Consider the following 16,528-nt stretch of genomic DNA (forward strand, 5'->3'; position numbering starts at 1 on the left):
GTGACAAAAACATACAATGTGAAGGGAACTGGAAGCGTAGAGAGAACATAGAACAAAATAAGATCAGGGTGGAGAGGTTATAATCCAGGAAGGCTTCCTGGAGGAGGAGGACCTTTGGCTTAGTCTCTAAGGTACTATGATATCCTATCCGGATTTTTGAGAGTGGCCCTGAGATCAACTAAAAACCCTAGTTGTCTCCAGATCCACTCCCCATACTAAGATGGCCCAAATGCCATTGCAACTTCATGATGGCTTGTGCCAGTCTATAGCCACATGCTGAGGGCAGAGGCAGACACAAAGGGTCTGCTTCATTTTGCTGCAGAATTTCTTTCTTCTCCTTTTTTTTTTTTTTAATGGTGCATATCTCAGTTTTCTGAAAAACATCCAACTTGCAAAACCTTCAGTTCTCCGGGGAGCGATTAAGTGTTTGCCTGTCATGCAGAAATGAAGGGCTGCTTTTACTCTGTAGTTGGAGGGATAATGAGCAATGATTTATTTCCCTTGGATTGCACACACACACGCACACACACACACACACACACACACCCTGCCCTCTCCCCTGGGCCTTCTGGGAGCCAGTTACTAATGCACTGAGAGGAAGAAAGCTCAGGGCCTCCTCACATTTCCCCATCATCTTTACCCTACCAGTATGAAAGTTCCTCTGCTCATAGCACAGCACTCTCTCTTCACCAGTCAGTTCCCTCGCATCCATGAGGAAGAGGCTGAAAGAAAGCTGTGAAGGGGCTGTGAGCCCGGATGGGGGAAGTGAGCTTCCATTTTGAGGGAAAGTTATCTGGGCACTGTTCCCAGATGTACCCTCCCATGACCACTGCCCCATCCATCCAGAGGGCTGCAAGGTCTCCTCTGCCCACCCAGTCCTCATGAGAGACTTTGGCCTTGGCTGGGATGATCCTCCTTGGAGACAGAGATGGGCACTGTCCACCCATCCTCCCTTTCTTCCACCTCTGTGGAGTCTTGTTTGAAAACCCGAGTCTTCTTGTATAAGAGACAGTTGACAATTATTCATACATTTAATCAATTACTTCTGGGTGCTAGGCAGAGGCTAGAGATCCCAGAAGCAAGATCTTCCTTGTCGCCCAGGGCAAACTACCAGATTAGACACCAGTGAGATAGAGGCTTTGATGGCAGTCAAGTAGAGGTCTATGGGAGCCTATGACCTTGTGTGGGGGAGTCAGAGAAAGCTTCTTGGAGGAGGTGGGGTGAGGATGGGGACACATAGGAGCTGTTGCACTGAGGGAGAATAGAATTGCAAAGGTTCTCAAGCTCTGGTGGGATAGATCTGGAGATGTGCACTGGTTGAGTGTGGCTGGGGTAGAGGGTTTGAGAAGGAATGTATAAGCTGAAGCGTCATTCTTTCAGTGCATCACTAGATAACTAATGTGCTGGGCATTCCTTCTACTTGGGAGGACAGTGGGGCTGGAAACCAAAGGCCTTCACAGGAGTTGTGACTGCCTGGAGGAAACTGGGCACTATTAAAGGGTTCTAAGCCGGGGAGTGACACAGCTAGAGTTGCGTATTAGAAAGATGGCTTGGTTGCCTTGTGGGAAATGGGCTGGAGGGGCAGGAGTAGAAGCTGTGCCGCTTAGGATGCTGTTGACAAGAGATGACGGTAGCTTGCCGGGGGGATAGGGTGCAGGGGCGAGATGGCTGGATTTCAGAGGATAGGACTTGCCAGTGTGTTTGGTGCGGCTGGTGAGGGTCTTGAGGAGTCAAGGATGGTTACAGGTTTCCTTTGTGCAGCTAGGGGATGGGTGGAGCCCTTCTTTGAGCGAGGGAGCAAAGCAGGAGCAGTGACAACACCCCCACTCCCTGTCCCCTAGCTGTCTGCTCACAGAGATGGACAGGTGGAGCCCAGATCTCCGAGGTGCCCCCTACTTCACTGCAGCCCTTCCGTTCTTGGGTCCAATGCTGGCACAGTTGGGAGCCCCTAGTCCAACAGTAACTGAACAACTGCCTCTCCCTCCCCCAGATCTGAAGCCATGGGTCTCTAACTTCACTTACCCTGGAGCCCAAGATTTCTCCCAGCTCGCTCTGGATCCTTCCAGAAACCAGCTCATCGTGGGAGCCAGGTAATGAGGTACAGGAGAGTTGGGGCCAGGACTGGGGGATGGATTCTAAGCACATTGAGCAGAGGGAATATTATTTGGGATGACCTTCTGTGGGCAACCCCTCATCCTGGGTCCCTGTTCCTCTCTACCAGACACTCTCTCTGTGCCTGAATGCCTGTCCCCCAGCAAAGGAAGCATTGGAGGGGAGTGGCAAGGAGGTAATCGCCACATCTCAGCAAGCGACATTCCCCAGGGTGTGGCAGTTATTAAGGGCAGGAATGCATGCTGTCAACCTCCTAGCCTGCATCCCAGCCATCATGCCAGAACCTACCGAGCTGGTGTCCTCCCTGGGAGCTCCACGCAGAGAAGGTGCCCCCTGCTGGCCGGCTGGCTGCCTGCACCTGGGCCATGGGCCATGGGCCATGGGCCGTGTGCTTTTATGAAGGACCTCCCGCTTGCCATATCAGTTACCCCCAAGACCCAGGTCCAGTATTTAGGGATAATACATTCTTGAAGGACTTATGGAAACTTTGCAGAGTAAATTAGGAGGAGAGAAATCTCACAAAATCGTAGACCACCAGCTCTGGTTGGGAAGGGAGCTTAGAGATGGTCTGTTCCAATAGGACCAGCAGTAGCACCACTGGGGAACTTGTTAGAGTGCAAATTCTCGGACCCTACCTGATGAACCGGAAACTCTGAAGGTGGGGCCCAGCAGCCTGTGTGTTAGCACGCCCTCCTGCTGAGCCTGGTGCACACTGAGGTTTGAGAATCTCTGGCCTAATCCAGTTGCCCTCAGTTTAAAGAAGAGGAAGCAGAGGCCCAAGAGGGGAAGGTGACCTTCCTGAGATCACATAGCAAGATAACAACAGAGTCTGGGGTTAAAATCCAGGCCCCCTAGAACCTCAGGGTTTGAGGTTTTCTGCCAAACTACGTTACCATCTCCAGCTGCACTGGTGTTTCTCAGAAGCCCTCTGCCCTGGGAGTTCTGATTGAGCAGGTCTGGGGCAGGGGAGGACGGCCAAGGGGTTGGGCACCTCCAGGCTGCACTCTGTAGCTGACCAACCTTGACTTCGGGGCTCTCCTGAGCGGCCCCACCCCTTCATTTGCCATGTGTAAAGGAGGACAGAGCTCTGGCCCAGATGAGCTGTGTTCTTGTCCTGGGTGACCTTGACCTGTGAGCCTCAGTTTCCTCATCTGTAAAGTCTGGGTTACATTCTCTGGGCTGCCAACATGACAGGGCTATTAAGAAGCTAGGGTTTGTAAAGCAATTTTCCTTCAATTAGAAATAAACTAATTAAAAAAAAAAGAAGCTAGGGTTGAATGCATTTTATTGTTTTATTTTGAAATTATTATTTTGTATCAGATATGTGTTACGATATAACATTCAGAAGGTACAAAAGGGAAAAGCAGAGCCGCCCCCTGCCAGTATACTAGGTAGGACCCCTGACTGGAGGCATGCTGTGTGTGAGTTTATGTGTCCTCTCTGAGGTAGTCTCTACATGTACAAGTATCTAAGAGCGTGGACCTTATTTTCCTAGCAAACAGAGTCGTTGTTTTGCTTTTTATTTGAGGATAATGGTAGATTTGGGCTTCCCACGCGGCTCAGCAGTAAAGAATCTACCTGCAATGCAGGAGCCTCAGTAGACGCAGGTTTGATCCCTGAGTCAAGAAGATTCCCTGGAGGAGGGAATGTCAACCCACTCCAGTATGCTTGCCTGGAGAATCCCAGGAACAGCAGAACCTGGAGGGCTACAGTTCATGGGGTATCAAAGAACCGGACACGACTAAAGCAACTTAGGGTGCACGCAACGGTAGATTTACTTGCAGTTCTAAGAAGTAATACAGAGAGATCCCATCCTTATACCCTTCACCCAGTTTTCCCCAGTGGTAACAGTTTGCCTGCCCACAGTACAGCACTGCAGTCAGGAAGCTGGCATTAATGCCATTTTCCCACCTGATTCAGGGTGCACCAGTTTTACATGTAGCTTTTAGAATCCTGATGCCTTTGAAATAAGTGAAACAGAGAAGGACAAACACTGAATGTTATCATTTATATTTGCAATATAAAAAATAAAGTGAATGAATATAGGAAAACAGAAACAGACTCATAGAGAACAAACTAGTGGCTACCAGTGAGGAGAGGGAAAAAGGCAGGGGTGGTGGTGGCGAGATAGGAGTAGGGGATTAAGAGAAACTACCATGTATAGAATAAATAGGCTACAAGGATATATTGTACAGTGCAGGGAAATAAAGCCAATATTTTAAATGGTGTATAATCTATAAAAATACTGAATCACTAAGTCGTACCCCTGAAACTACTATATTGTAAATCAACTAGACCTTAAATAAACAAATAAATAAATAAATCCTGATGCCTTTGCTCTGAACCTTGTGGAAGCATTTTGAAAATGGCCATTCATTCATGTGGTAAAATATCTAAGTGAAAGTGTTAGTCATTCGGTCCTGTCTGACTCTTTGCAACCCCATGGACTATAGCCCACCAGGCTTTTCTGTCCATGGGATTCTCCAGGCATGAATCCTGGAGTGGGTTGCCATGCCCTTCTCCAGGGGATCTTCCCGACCCAGGGATCGAACCCAGGTCTCCTGCATTGCAGGCAGATTCTTTACCATCTGAGCCACCAGGGAAGCCTGTAAGATATGTGAAACATGTAATAAATCATTTAATCTTCACAATAACTAACCCCAGGCAGTAGGTCCTGTGATGATCCCCACTGCATGGACCAGAAAGCTGGGAGGGTTACGTCTCCTGCCTGTGCTCACACTGTCCTCCCTGGTCCGCTCCTCCCCACTTACCTTGGCCTGGTTATGCCTGCAGAGAACCCTTTTTCTAGGATCATCCTTCCTTCCTCCTTCTCTTCTGCCTGACAGTTTCCCACTTCTCTGTGGGACACCCTGGGCCTCTGGAATTCAGGGTAGGGAAATTTTTTATTCATTTATACCCCACCTTGTTCCATAAAGGGTTTAGGGTGGTCAGGCTATAGAGATTTCTCTGTTCTCATCTCCCAGAAGAGCAAACTTCAAGTTGTGATGAATGATTTTTGATGGGATAAAAATGAATAAAGTGATGCAGTGTTTCCCTTAATTTTTTAAAGCTGTGAGCAGATGCCTGTGTTACCTGAGCAGACGGGTGGGGCAGAGCCGTAAGCTGGAGCCCATCTGTCCCCAGCCTGGGCGGGTGGGTGCAGGCAGGGGGCCTGGGGAGGGATGTCGGAGGCCTGAAGCCAAGGTCCCCTGGCCAGGCCCACCAGGACAGCAAAGCAGCCGAGTGGGTCCTGGGCTTGGAGCCAGAGATGTCTCCTTCAGGCCCCTGGATCCATTCAGCAGGGGCCCCTCCCTCTGTTTCTGCCCCACTCCACAACCTTTCCTCTCATTTCTCAGCACAGCTTAGGTAGGCCAAAACTTTCTAAAGCAGTTATTCCAAAAACTTCAGGAACCAAAAGAGGAACAGCCAAAAGAAGATATAAGAAGGAAAGAAAATTCTTAGGGAAAAGCAAAACTTTACATCTGTTTGACATTAATAAAGCCTTTTAACATGCATCACGCCATTCCTCTTTCCATGGGTCTTATGAAATAAGGAAGACAGGTGTCAGTGTCTCCACTTTACAGATGCGGACACTGAGGCCCTCAGGAGGCCCCCAGCAAGTGGAATTCTCCCTGTTTCTGCAGCAGGGTCTACTCTGTGAGCCCGTATTCACTTCCATGCGGTTCTCTGACCTGGGGGTCCTGCCACCCTCCAGGTCCACCCACTGTGCCTGTGGGCCTACAGGGGCACATGAGTCTGGGTTTCTATCCCACCTCTTCCACATACTGTCTCTCTGACTTGGTCCATTTACCCAGATGTTTCCTCACCTGTAACATGGCATTTTCTCTCTGCTCCCTGGATGGCTGTGCAGATTAAATGAGCTAATGAAGGTAAAGCTCTCCCTGGGGTTGGCCCACCATCAGCCCTCTGCAGTTGGCACCCAGTCCCGACACCCAGTCCTGGCACTCTGTCCTGGCACCCAGTCCTGGCACCCGGAGACAGGAGCCAAAAAGTCACTTCCTGGGGACCTGCCTGTAGAGCCAGCCTGACTTACGACCTCTGTTTCTGTTTTCACAGGAACTACCTCTTCAGACTCAGCCTTGCCAATGTCTCCCTCCTTCAGGTACATTTGCTTCCCTTCCCTGTAATTTCCCTGGTGTTTAGGGGCTGGGGCCAGGGCAGCACAAGGAGCGAGATTCAGAATTCAGCCCCTAGGGTTGAAAACAGGAACGCTGTGCTCCTGTCAGCGGCTGTGGACTCACCCTAGCTGTCGGGATGACAGCTGGGAAGGTATTTGGGAGTGGGGGTCGCGGCCATGTAAACACAGGGGCACACACAGGGCTCCTGCATTGTGAGAACAGGAGCTGGGGGCTCCTGTTTGCCTGGACTGAGGGGCTCCAGGCTGCAGGACTTCCACTAGAAGCAGTTCAGTACTGGGCAAACTGGAACGGCTGGTCATTCTAAGTGCAGAGCCTAAATCCACAGGAAGGTCTCTGCATTTGGGCCTTGAGGGAAAGTGTGTCCCTGGTTGCTTTCTTAGCTTGGCCTGAGTGATCCCATTCTAGCTTAGCATTTTCACTGAGCTGTGATTGATTTATTATCTGCTGCCAAGAAGGACTCCCCAAGCATAATTCCTTAAGTGCTTTGGGAGGCATTTTAATGGGACTCCTTGATCCAGAACATTTATCCCAGATTGAGAAACAGATGCCAAATCGTCTCTGCAGAGGCTGAACATTCTAGAGAAAGGAAGGCCGTCTCTGCATCTGAGAGGCTCAGTTCCTGTGTCCAGGGGAGGCTTGCTGGTCTCCAGTGATGGGGCGTTCACTGAGTGCTTACTGTGTATCACAAGTGAGCTGGAGGCAGAGGGGCTATAGACACACTGATCTCCGGCCTCTAGGGCTCACGGTACAGCCAGAAAAAAGCATGATGAGATACACAAAATCTAACTAGAGAATGGTTGTTAGTATATGGGGCTATTTAGTGTAGGGTTTCACTACAAAGGGAAGTTGGAGAAGGGGAGAACTCCTTGGTGAGCTAGTGTGATATTCTGGTCTAGTTTCTTCTAGAAACTGTTCTAGACCTCCAGGGCCACTGCAGCTGGTAGCCACAGAGGAGGCATAAAGGAGCAAAAAGAAAAAAACGTGAACTTCAGAAGGGAAAGTCCAGGAAGAACTAGAGAAAATGGAAAAGAAATGCCATTTATCTATTTATAATAAACATGAGTAAACATTTACTGAAAAGCTACTAAAAACTGGGTCCAGTCCTAGTATTTGAGATCCAAAGGTGAATCACCCTCAGTCCTTGCCTCAAAGAGCAAGCACATAAATTATAAATGATTTCCTTTACTGGATGGGATATGTTCCTGGGGCCTGGGCTGGAGCAAGGTAGAGTAAATTCCCAGAGGCAACATCCCATGGCCTGCCTGCTTGGTTGGTCAAAGGAGCCCATCCAGAGCCTAGGTTCCAAGTGGCTTTCATGAAAACTGAAGCCAAGATGCCAAGCCCCACAGGCCAGGGTCTAGGGGAAGCCAGTGCAGAGATGGTCCAAAGTGGGCGGGAGGAAGTAGATCCAGGGGTCCTTCCCTGAGCCCAGGCAGTTGGCTTTTTATTAAGCTCCCATGGTCTGCAAATGAAGGTCTTCTGGGAGCCAAGTGAGGAAAGGGAAACAGATGCACAGAAATAATGACAGTGCTGTGGGAGGCATGTAGGAAGGGGGGCATGCTGGCTGCAGTGGTGGCCGAGGCACAAGGAGACACAGAGATGTGAAGTAGCATGAAGCACAGAGTGGGGCAATATGGGAGGATCACAGGGTGGGCATGGGATAACGATGGAAGATGAGGCCCAGGATGAGAGAGGCTGCACCACAGAGGGTCTTCAGAGGGATCCATATTTTATTTTGAAGGTATAAAGATTTAAGCAGAAAAGTGATATGATTATGTTTAGTGTTCCAATCACCTGGTCCCGTGCAGAGAATGGATTAGTGGAGGAGCTAGTTAGGAGAAACTGCAGTAAGGTGATTGATGGGGAGAACTCAATTAAGGCCGCAGAGTGGGGATGGAGAGAAGACAGGAATTGATCTTCAGGTGGCAGACACCTACAGAGTCACAGCATCACACAGCTCCAAAGAGGACTGGGCACATTGTCTTCTGTGTGAAGGTGACACCTAGAGGTGGAAAGGAGACAACCCTGGAGGGTTTAGCGGAGGCTTGGACCACAGTGGTGCCATTTGCCTTCTGGTTGCAGACCTGAGTAGCATAAACCAGGAGTTGACTGGAGCTAGCCTGGCTCTAGACACTGGTTTTCTCTTGGGTGCCCACTAGAATCACTGGGGGAGCTTTAAAAAAGCACTGATGCCTGGATCCTATCCTCAGAGATTCTGTTCTAGGGTGTGGCTGGGCACTGGGATTTTTAAAGGCTCCCAGATGATTCCTATGTGCAGCCAGATTTAGGAAGCACTGCTCTAGGATGTTAAGAAGGCCCTTGTCTTAGGGCCCTTGTCTTAGGCAGCATAGATGTTGTCCAACTGGTTTGGGTTCCCCAGGTGTCCTTGACAGCTGACCCACAGGTGCTGGGTACCCTACCTTACCAGATGTTAGGACTGTCTAGCTTGATGCTGAGGCCTGATGTTTGGTTCATTCAGCTCTGAGTGGATCTGGTCTCACCATGGAGGTATCTTCTTCCAGCTCCATCACTCATGCTTGAGGCAGGGACTGCACCTCAGGGGCTTTTCTGAAGGGTCCTGCACACCAGCCACAAGTGCACCAGGAACTGGTTTTATCACCTTCCCAGGGTGTATCTTAGGGGACTGAATCCAGGAGTTCAGATTGGATTCTTTGTAATAGGACCTAGGAGATAAATAAATGCATTTCATGGTCACATCCTCACCCCTCCACCATAGGGGGACCCACCTGGCCACAAAGAGGAGGGAACAACAGACAAGTTGGAGGGCGTCCAGCATCACCTTGGCCAGGCTGGAGGTAGACCACAGCCTCTGGTCTCCTTGCCTGTCCTCTGATGAGAAAGCCCTGCCTTTTGACCGTAAAAGCTGGACTTCACTGAGTACCCCTCCACTGCCCTACCTGGGGCTTTGGGTCCCTTTTTATACGTTTTCAGCATCTGCTATCACAAGTGGCTCACAGCAACTAAGGGCCAAAAAGCTCCTCCACTTTCCCGACAGGACGAGGCTGGGCCAAGGCCTCCCCGCTCCCCAGTCCAGCTTCCTCGACTGTCTTTGCTGCCTGGGGTATGCTCAAGGTTGTAACTCTCCTTTATAGCCAACTGCTCCTCCCACGTGGCCCCAGGATATGATTTAACCAAACTTAAATGCAGTGTTTTATTGATAGTTTAAATAATTAACATCCCTTAAAGAAAAATCTAAATGCAAACTGTTTATGCAAACTAGTGTCCATTAAAAGGACTTCTAAGTACCTAACCCCTATTAAACAATTTGTGTAACCTACTGTTCCTCAAAAAAATAGAAAAACTCAGCTTCCTTCCCAGTTCAAGCAGCGTGGTTGAAGAGATGCAGGTAGCAGCAGAGACAGGAGGGTGTGTGCGTGCAGTGTGGACATGTGTGCATGTGCGTATGTGTGTGTGCACTCCTGTGCTTGCAGAGGGGGAGGGGAAATCAAATCAGCTCACCAGTGATTGTTATCTTTCAGTGTAACTTAATAAGCTGGCTGTGGGAAAGAAAAGGTGGCTAGTAGTCAACAGTGTCAGGGGGCTGCTGAGTGGTAAGCTTATTTGGATTTGTCAATCAGGAGATCATGAGCCACCTGTGCCAGAGCAGTTCCAGGGGATGACGTGGCTGGAGGCCTAATTGCCATGGATTTATGGTCTTGGGCTGCCACATGTCCTGCAAGTGCAGAAATGAGGACTGTGACGTACATAAGCATCAGGATGCATATGGGGCTTTGTTTGTGCCTGGGCAGATGGCGAGGCTGATTCTGAGCTCTTTTCTAGTTATCTGCACATTGTCCAAACTAGGCTGGCAGCTCCAGAGTTGTTTGAAATCTAAACTCTGCTGAGTGGTGGACTTAATGCTCAGACGTTTTCATGTTCAGCCATTGTCTCTGGTGTTCAGGGGAGTTGTTGAATCTATAAGGAGATTATCCAGTTCCTGGCTCTCTTGACTGCTTTCTCCCATAGCAGAAAACCGTGCAGTTTCTCTTTACTAGGGATTGCTATCCTGGAATTCCTAGTTTAAAGCATTCTGTGTAGTCGATTGATTATACACATCTTATTTCCACTCCTTCACAAAATTCCACTAAAAGGACAATGAGAAATTTTAAAAGATACAGATCTGCAATAACAGAGAGAACAAAAGAGATGTCAGCAGAGAAAAGATTAAATGCATTCTGGGGAGGTGGAAAGTGGATGGAGCAAATCATAACTGATGTAGTGGAGCAGAACAGTTTATAAAGGGAGATATAGCAGAGAAGTAAGACGACTCCCCAGAAGGCCTCAGAAATTGGGCTGTTGGGTATTGCAGAATGTGAGGATGAGATACAAGTCTAAAAGGGGCCACGGTTGAAATTATCTAAATTGAGAAGCTGGAACCCAGATCTCCTGTCCCATCCCACACAGTAATCCCTTCCTCCATTTTACCCCTCCCCAAGAAAGGAACCCTGGAGAAGGAAAAGGCTACCCACTCCAGTATTCTGGCCTGGAGAATTCCATGGACTGTATAGTCATTGGGGTCGCAAAGAGTCGAACACGACTGAGCGACTTTCACTTCACTTCACTTCAAGAAAGGAAAACTAAGACTCTTTCTTTAAAGGCCCAACTAGTGAGTCTTCAAATCTGGAGACTCCAGGAAAGGGGAAATCTCACCACTGGGGTATGGGACTACAACAATATTTCTCCTTTTTCTGTTTTTGTGCAGTTTATTTATCGAAGAAACCTGGTCATTTGTCCTATAGAGTTTCCCACAGTCTGGATTTTGCTGACTGTAGTCCAAGTGGTTCCTCTGTTCCCTGTACCATCTGTAGGTTGATTCTCAGATGTGAAGACTTTATTCAATTTAGATTCTGGCAAGATTACTTCAGAGATGTTAGCATGTATTTTTTTAGGAGGTGCATAGTATCTGATTTTCTCTGTATTTTTTTTTAATGTTAGCAGTCATTGATGATTTTTACCTAGATCTATTAATTCTTTAGGTTACAATGCATTAGCCAGACTACTTTTACAAGGAAAAACTTCTTATCTACTGTTTGATTACCTGATGAAACAGTTGTACAGAAAGACAAGGTAAATGTTTGATACTTTGTCCTTATTCACCAGTTTTCAAATAATGAACAGGCTTTGTAGTATCTGTCAATGATGATTAGTGAATTTTATATTTTATTACTGCTTTTACTACAGACTCATGGCTTTAAACATTGTGGATGTTTCAACCTATTGCAGTTGTCTCTCATTGACTATCCCATCTTTTGCCAGTAAGGAGCCTCTTCAAGTTGACTCCTATGACACTATGACCCTGGTGGTTTTTTATTGCTTTCTATTGGTATGAAGTGATATTCTAGGCTCACCTTGTACATTTCCTGCCCTAGATCTGGAATTAGCTGTTTCTCCAAGACAACTTGATTCCTTTCAGTGGGAAATGGTTAGTGATTTATTTTTAAACATAAACAGCCAAAACTCACCAGACATTTGAGGAAGGCCTCTAAAGTCAAGGAGAAAGATAAAAACAAACAAGCAAACAGAATGAAGGAAGCTGTAAGAACAGGGATAATTCAAGACATACAAGAAAACACTTTTGAAATTAATTTTAAAAACTAATTAGTTTTCTGAGATATAAAAGTATTTTGTTTATAAAACAAACAAAAAATGAAAATTTGAAGAGTGGGCAAATAAAAATTGAATCGAAGGATTAGAAGATAAAGTTGAAGAAAAATCTCTCAGAAATTTAAACAACAACAAAAAACAAGAAATGAAAAGCAGGAGAGAAATAAAATAACAGAAAACTAGAGGATCAGTGCACAAGGAACAGTGGATTGGATTAATAAGCGTTACTAAAAAGAGAACAGAGGAAAAGATAAGGAAGACATTAAGGATGAAATACCATAAGAAAATTTGCCAAAACAGAGGATGAGTCTTCACATTGAAAGGGTTGACTGAGTTCCCAAGAGAGACCTGCACTAAGGCACATCAGTGTGAAATTCAGTATACTGTTATCAAAAAGATGATCTGAAAAGTTTCTAGCATTCTTTTCTAAAGGAAAAAAAGAAAAAGGTCACTACAAACGATGGGGACTGAGAATTACACCAGACTTCTCAATAGCAACACTGGAATCTAGAAGACAAAGGAGAAATAAATGTCTTTAAAATTCTGAGTGAAAATTATTTTCACCTTAGAATTCTATACCAAAACAAGTATGAAGATAGAATGAATCAGACATGCAAGAATTTTAAAAAATTGATCTACCATGTTCCTTTTCATAGGAAGGTACTGAAGATGTGTTCTACCAAAATAAGCCAATAATTCAAGAAAGAGAGAAACATGGGACTCAGCAAACAGGAGAGGAGAGGAGGTAAGTCCCAGGTTAACAGCCAAACAGGAGGACCAGTCCATCCTGGGGCAGGAGGAAGACAGTGGGAACTAATAGGTTCTCTGAACCATCTGTGTGTACAGTTAGCAAGTAATACTGAGAGAGAATGATAGACATTTGGGAAAATTCAGTGATAGGTACATTACAAAACAAGCCAATGAAGAAAATCGAGACAACTATTCAGCCCAGGAGAAACAAAAAGTTGGTCAAGAATGGAAACCTTGTCAGAACAGGCATATTTCATTGATTCTCAGAGGCGTATGTTTTCACATTTTACTGAGTCTGAAATCAGGCCATGGCTTTCTATCAAAGACATTTTACAGTCACCATTGGCAGACTGCAGTCTTGATGGAGTTGTCTCTAACTGTACAGGCATGAACTTGGTCATTATTCCTGGTGTGCTCATCCAGCAACAGCAAGCCACTGACATTTCAGTTCACAAACCATTTAAGGATCATATGAGGAGGGACTATGAGCCTTGGTTTATCAGAAACCTTCTGTGGAGACCTGCTGATAAGATCAAGAAAGCACCAGCTCAACCTGTCAAGTGGGGGCAATAACTTGGAAGAAAATTCTGGAAACCAAAGAGAAATATTCTTGAAGAATTGCTGCATCATGGGCTTCCTGGGCAGTTCATAAAACGATGGTCTAAAACAAGCAAACAAAACAACAAAAAATGAGCACTGATGACGGAATAGAAAAGTAACTCAGAAGAGATGAACACTCTGAATTCAAAGAAGGTTTAAAAATACTTAATAAATTTTGCTTACATTTTTCTTTTTTGTATGCATAAAATTAATGTATGATTAAATGTATATCTAAGTAAAAATACTTCCAATAAGCTTACATTAAAAATTTAAGTAATAAAGGAATTTGCCAGCATGTTTTCCTTCTTAATGATTCATATTACAATCAATGGTGTCCTACATTCAGTCAAATCTAGGGTTCTAGTTGGTAGCAGTGAATAATTTTCACAACGATATAAATAATGGTGTTGATTTTAAAGCATTAGATAATATATTAAAATATTAAATAATTTATATTACCTAATTATAATAGGAGAACAGGGAGAGGAGAGGGGTGGGGGAGAATGGAGATGGGTAAGTGGAAAAAAAATATTCACCTCCATAACAGGAAGTCAGAAGATGAAGTCTGAGATTGATACATATTTTTGAGAAATTGGATTTTTAAAAACATGTATAGAAAAATCAGTTCAGTTCAGTTCAGTCGCTCAGTTGTGTCCAACTCCTTGTGACCCCATGAATTGCAGCATGCCAGGTCTCCCTGTCCATCACCAACTCCCGGAGTGGAGTTTACCAAACTCATGTCCATTGAGTCGGTGATGCCATCCAACCATCTCACCCTCTGTTGACCCTTTCTCCTCCTGCCTTCAATCTTTCCCAGCATCAGGGTCTTTTCAAATGAGTCAGCTCTTCACATCAGGTGGCCAAAGTATTGGAGTTTCAGCTTCAACATCAATCCTTCCAATGAGTATTCAGGACTAATCTCTCCTTTAGGATGGACTGGTTGGATCTCCTTGCAGTCCAAGGGACTCTCAAGAGTCTTCTCCAACACCACAGTTCAAAAGCATCAATTCTTTGACGCTTATCTTTCTTTATATAGAAAAATAAAAGAGTCTAAAATAATTGTCCTTGGGAAATGGGATTGGTGTGTGAGAGGAGTTGTTCCTGGAGTCTTTTAAATTATTTTTTCATACTATTTAACTTTTTCAACTCTGTGCATCATTACTTTGATAAAAATAATTTTTGAAATAAAATAAAAATAAATAAAATGACTCAAGCCAGTTCTGTGCTGTAATCATTATAAATATACACATTCTTTTCAGGCCATATGTTCTAACTTTTGGTTTGAGAAACCTACTCACAGTGAGAGGCTGCACGATGTAACAGAGAGAGCTTAGTTCCAGTTGTCTGGGTTTGCATCTTGGGTTTGTTGCTTACCAGCTTTGTGACCTTGGGAAAACTGTTCAGTCTTTCTGAGCTTCATTTGCCTCACCTGTACAATGAAGAGAGAGGTGTATCAAGTGTCTGTCCCAGTGCTCAGCTCCATGTGACTTTGTCTAACACCTTTTGATTGTACACACCTGTCCCCCATGAGTCCCCAACCCTCACAGTGGGATTCCCATCCCCTTAGAAATAAAGTTGGCCCTTTTGAAATGTCCCTGTGCTCAGGGACCCCATGAAGCCCCTTTGTCCACACTGTCCCCTGCAGCACAGTCCCACTGTCCAGACTTTTAGGCCTGGACATCTGCAGTGTATGTGGGTCTTTGCGCTTCTCTGCCCCTAGAGGCCCTGAGTTTGCTTATGTCCCTCTTTCCTCTCACATCAGGCTCAGTTTGGGAGCTGATGGGTGCTGAGTATGACAATGACCCTTGTTCCTGTCCAGGTGAAGCCCACGACTCTGTGTCCAGATGCCAGGGGTCATTTGCCTTTCTCCAAGGAAAGTCTGGGAGCAGAGGCCTGAGCTCCAGGCATGGCGTGGCAGAATAAGCCCAGCCTGGTCATCGGTCTGATGGGGGCACAACCAAACTTGCCACCTAGCTCCCAAATCTGGGGTCGGCCAAAGTCAGCTCTCCGTCTGCCCAGGGGTGCTGGGGCTGCGACTTTGGACAGCAGAGAACAGCTCTGCCACTCTAGCTCCTGCCACCCCTGCCCCTCCCACATCCTAGGCCCTGGGAATTCAGTAGACAGTGACTGCAAGCCTAGAAGGCTTCTGCTAGAAATTAAAAGCAGGTGGTTTTTGTTTTTTGGTTTTTTTTCTTTTTGCTCGTTTGCATGGAGGAGCTGCTTGTTCAGGGCTCCCTCTCCCAGGACAGGTAGGCAGTTCATGTTTATACATGTGACCCAGAAATATGTAATGAACCACACTCCGGGGCTGACATTGCCTGGATGTGAAGGGTATCTTTCCTCCCCAGTTGCTCTTCAGTGGCTGGGAGGAGTTTCAGGAAGTACAGGCGGAGTAGATTCAGGGGAAGGAGGCCTCCTGGGTGGGGACAGCTCTGTCCTCATGCCAAGGGCACTTGAGAACACGAAATGTCCTCTGGGTCCCTGAATGGAAGCTGTGTCCCCCAAACATCATTCCACAATAGAGCATGAGCGATGCTACAGGGAAACAAGCTGCCTGCACAGAGGTGGGCGGAGGGTAGCAAGTGAAAAAGGGGAAGTGAGACAGTGGGATAAAGAGGGAAAAAGCACACTTAGCTTTTGAACCAGGAACGGGGGTTCCAGTCTCTGTCTCCCACATCCCAGCAGCAAGTCATAGAGGACTTTGCAGGGTTGCAGTGGGAAGGTGACATTGTTCTTCTGTAGCTAAGGTTGGCAGCCCTTCTGCTTCCCATTCATTTAAGGAACATCTAGTATATAACTGAGGCATGTTTCCTGTCTCCTACTCAGGGCCTGGGGTGGGACTGAGGGTCCTCCTTGGCTACTCGCATCTCCCCAGCTGACCTCGGGGAGGAAGGGCGGGGGAGGCCCCAGGCCAGAGCCACATGGGGATGATGGGGGATGAAGGGGTTGTTACTTCAGGCCTCCTCAACCCGAGCAGGTGTGGAGGGTGTTGGGCCAAGAGGATGTCTCTGGGTAAGGAGGTCTGGCAGCCCTGCTGGCCCGCAAGAATGCTGTGAGAGGAACCTTACCCTGCAGGCCATGGCTGGCCATCTCCCAGCTCTCTGTCTCCTCCAGCCCGGCCACTGCCTGCCCTGGCTGCGAGTGACACAGCTGTGTGATGTCTGTGTGCTCCTCCCACAGGCCACAGAGTGGGCCTCCAACGAGGACACGCGCCGCTCCTGCCAAAGCAAAGGGAAGACCGAGGTAGGTGGCCTTGGTAGGCAGGGGCCTGGCTTGGAGCT

The 16,528-nt window shown here is 46.9% G+C and overlaps 1 protein-coding gene across 2 annotated transcripts in view; it reads left to right on the top strand.

Moving 5' to 3' along the window:
• Positions 1-16,528, top strand: part of SEMA5B (semaphorin 5B) — a 125,607-nt gene that overhangs the window by 89,846 nt on the left and 19,233 nt on the right. Inside the window, exons 3-5 of one of the 2 annotated variants that reach the window (XM_086403041.1) lie at positions 1,991-2,090; positions 6,190-6,235; positions 16,428-16,490. In XM_086403041.1, the coding sequence (XP_086259167.1) occupies positions 1,991-2,090; positions 6,190-6,235; positions 16,428-16,490 (209 nt within the window). Of the gene's footprint in view, positions 1-1,990; positions 2,099-6,189; positions 6,236-16,427; positions 16,491-16,528 lie in introns of both variants that reach the window. The other variant, XM_086403049.1, reaches the window with a different exon arrangement.

The sequence above is a fragment of the Bos grunniens genome, chromosome 1 (genome assembly GCF_055505025.1).
Source record: "Bos grunniens cultivar Pamir isolate PY7600 chromosome 1, Bosgru_T2T1.0, whole genome shotgun sequence".
Taxonomy (NCBI): domain Eukaryota; kingdom Metazoa; phylum Chordata; class Mammalia; order Artiodactyla; family Bovidae; genus Bos; species Bos grunniens.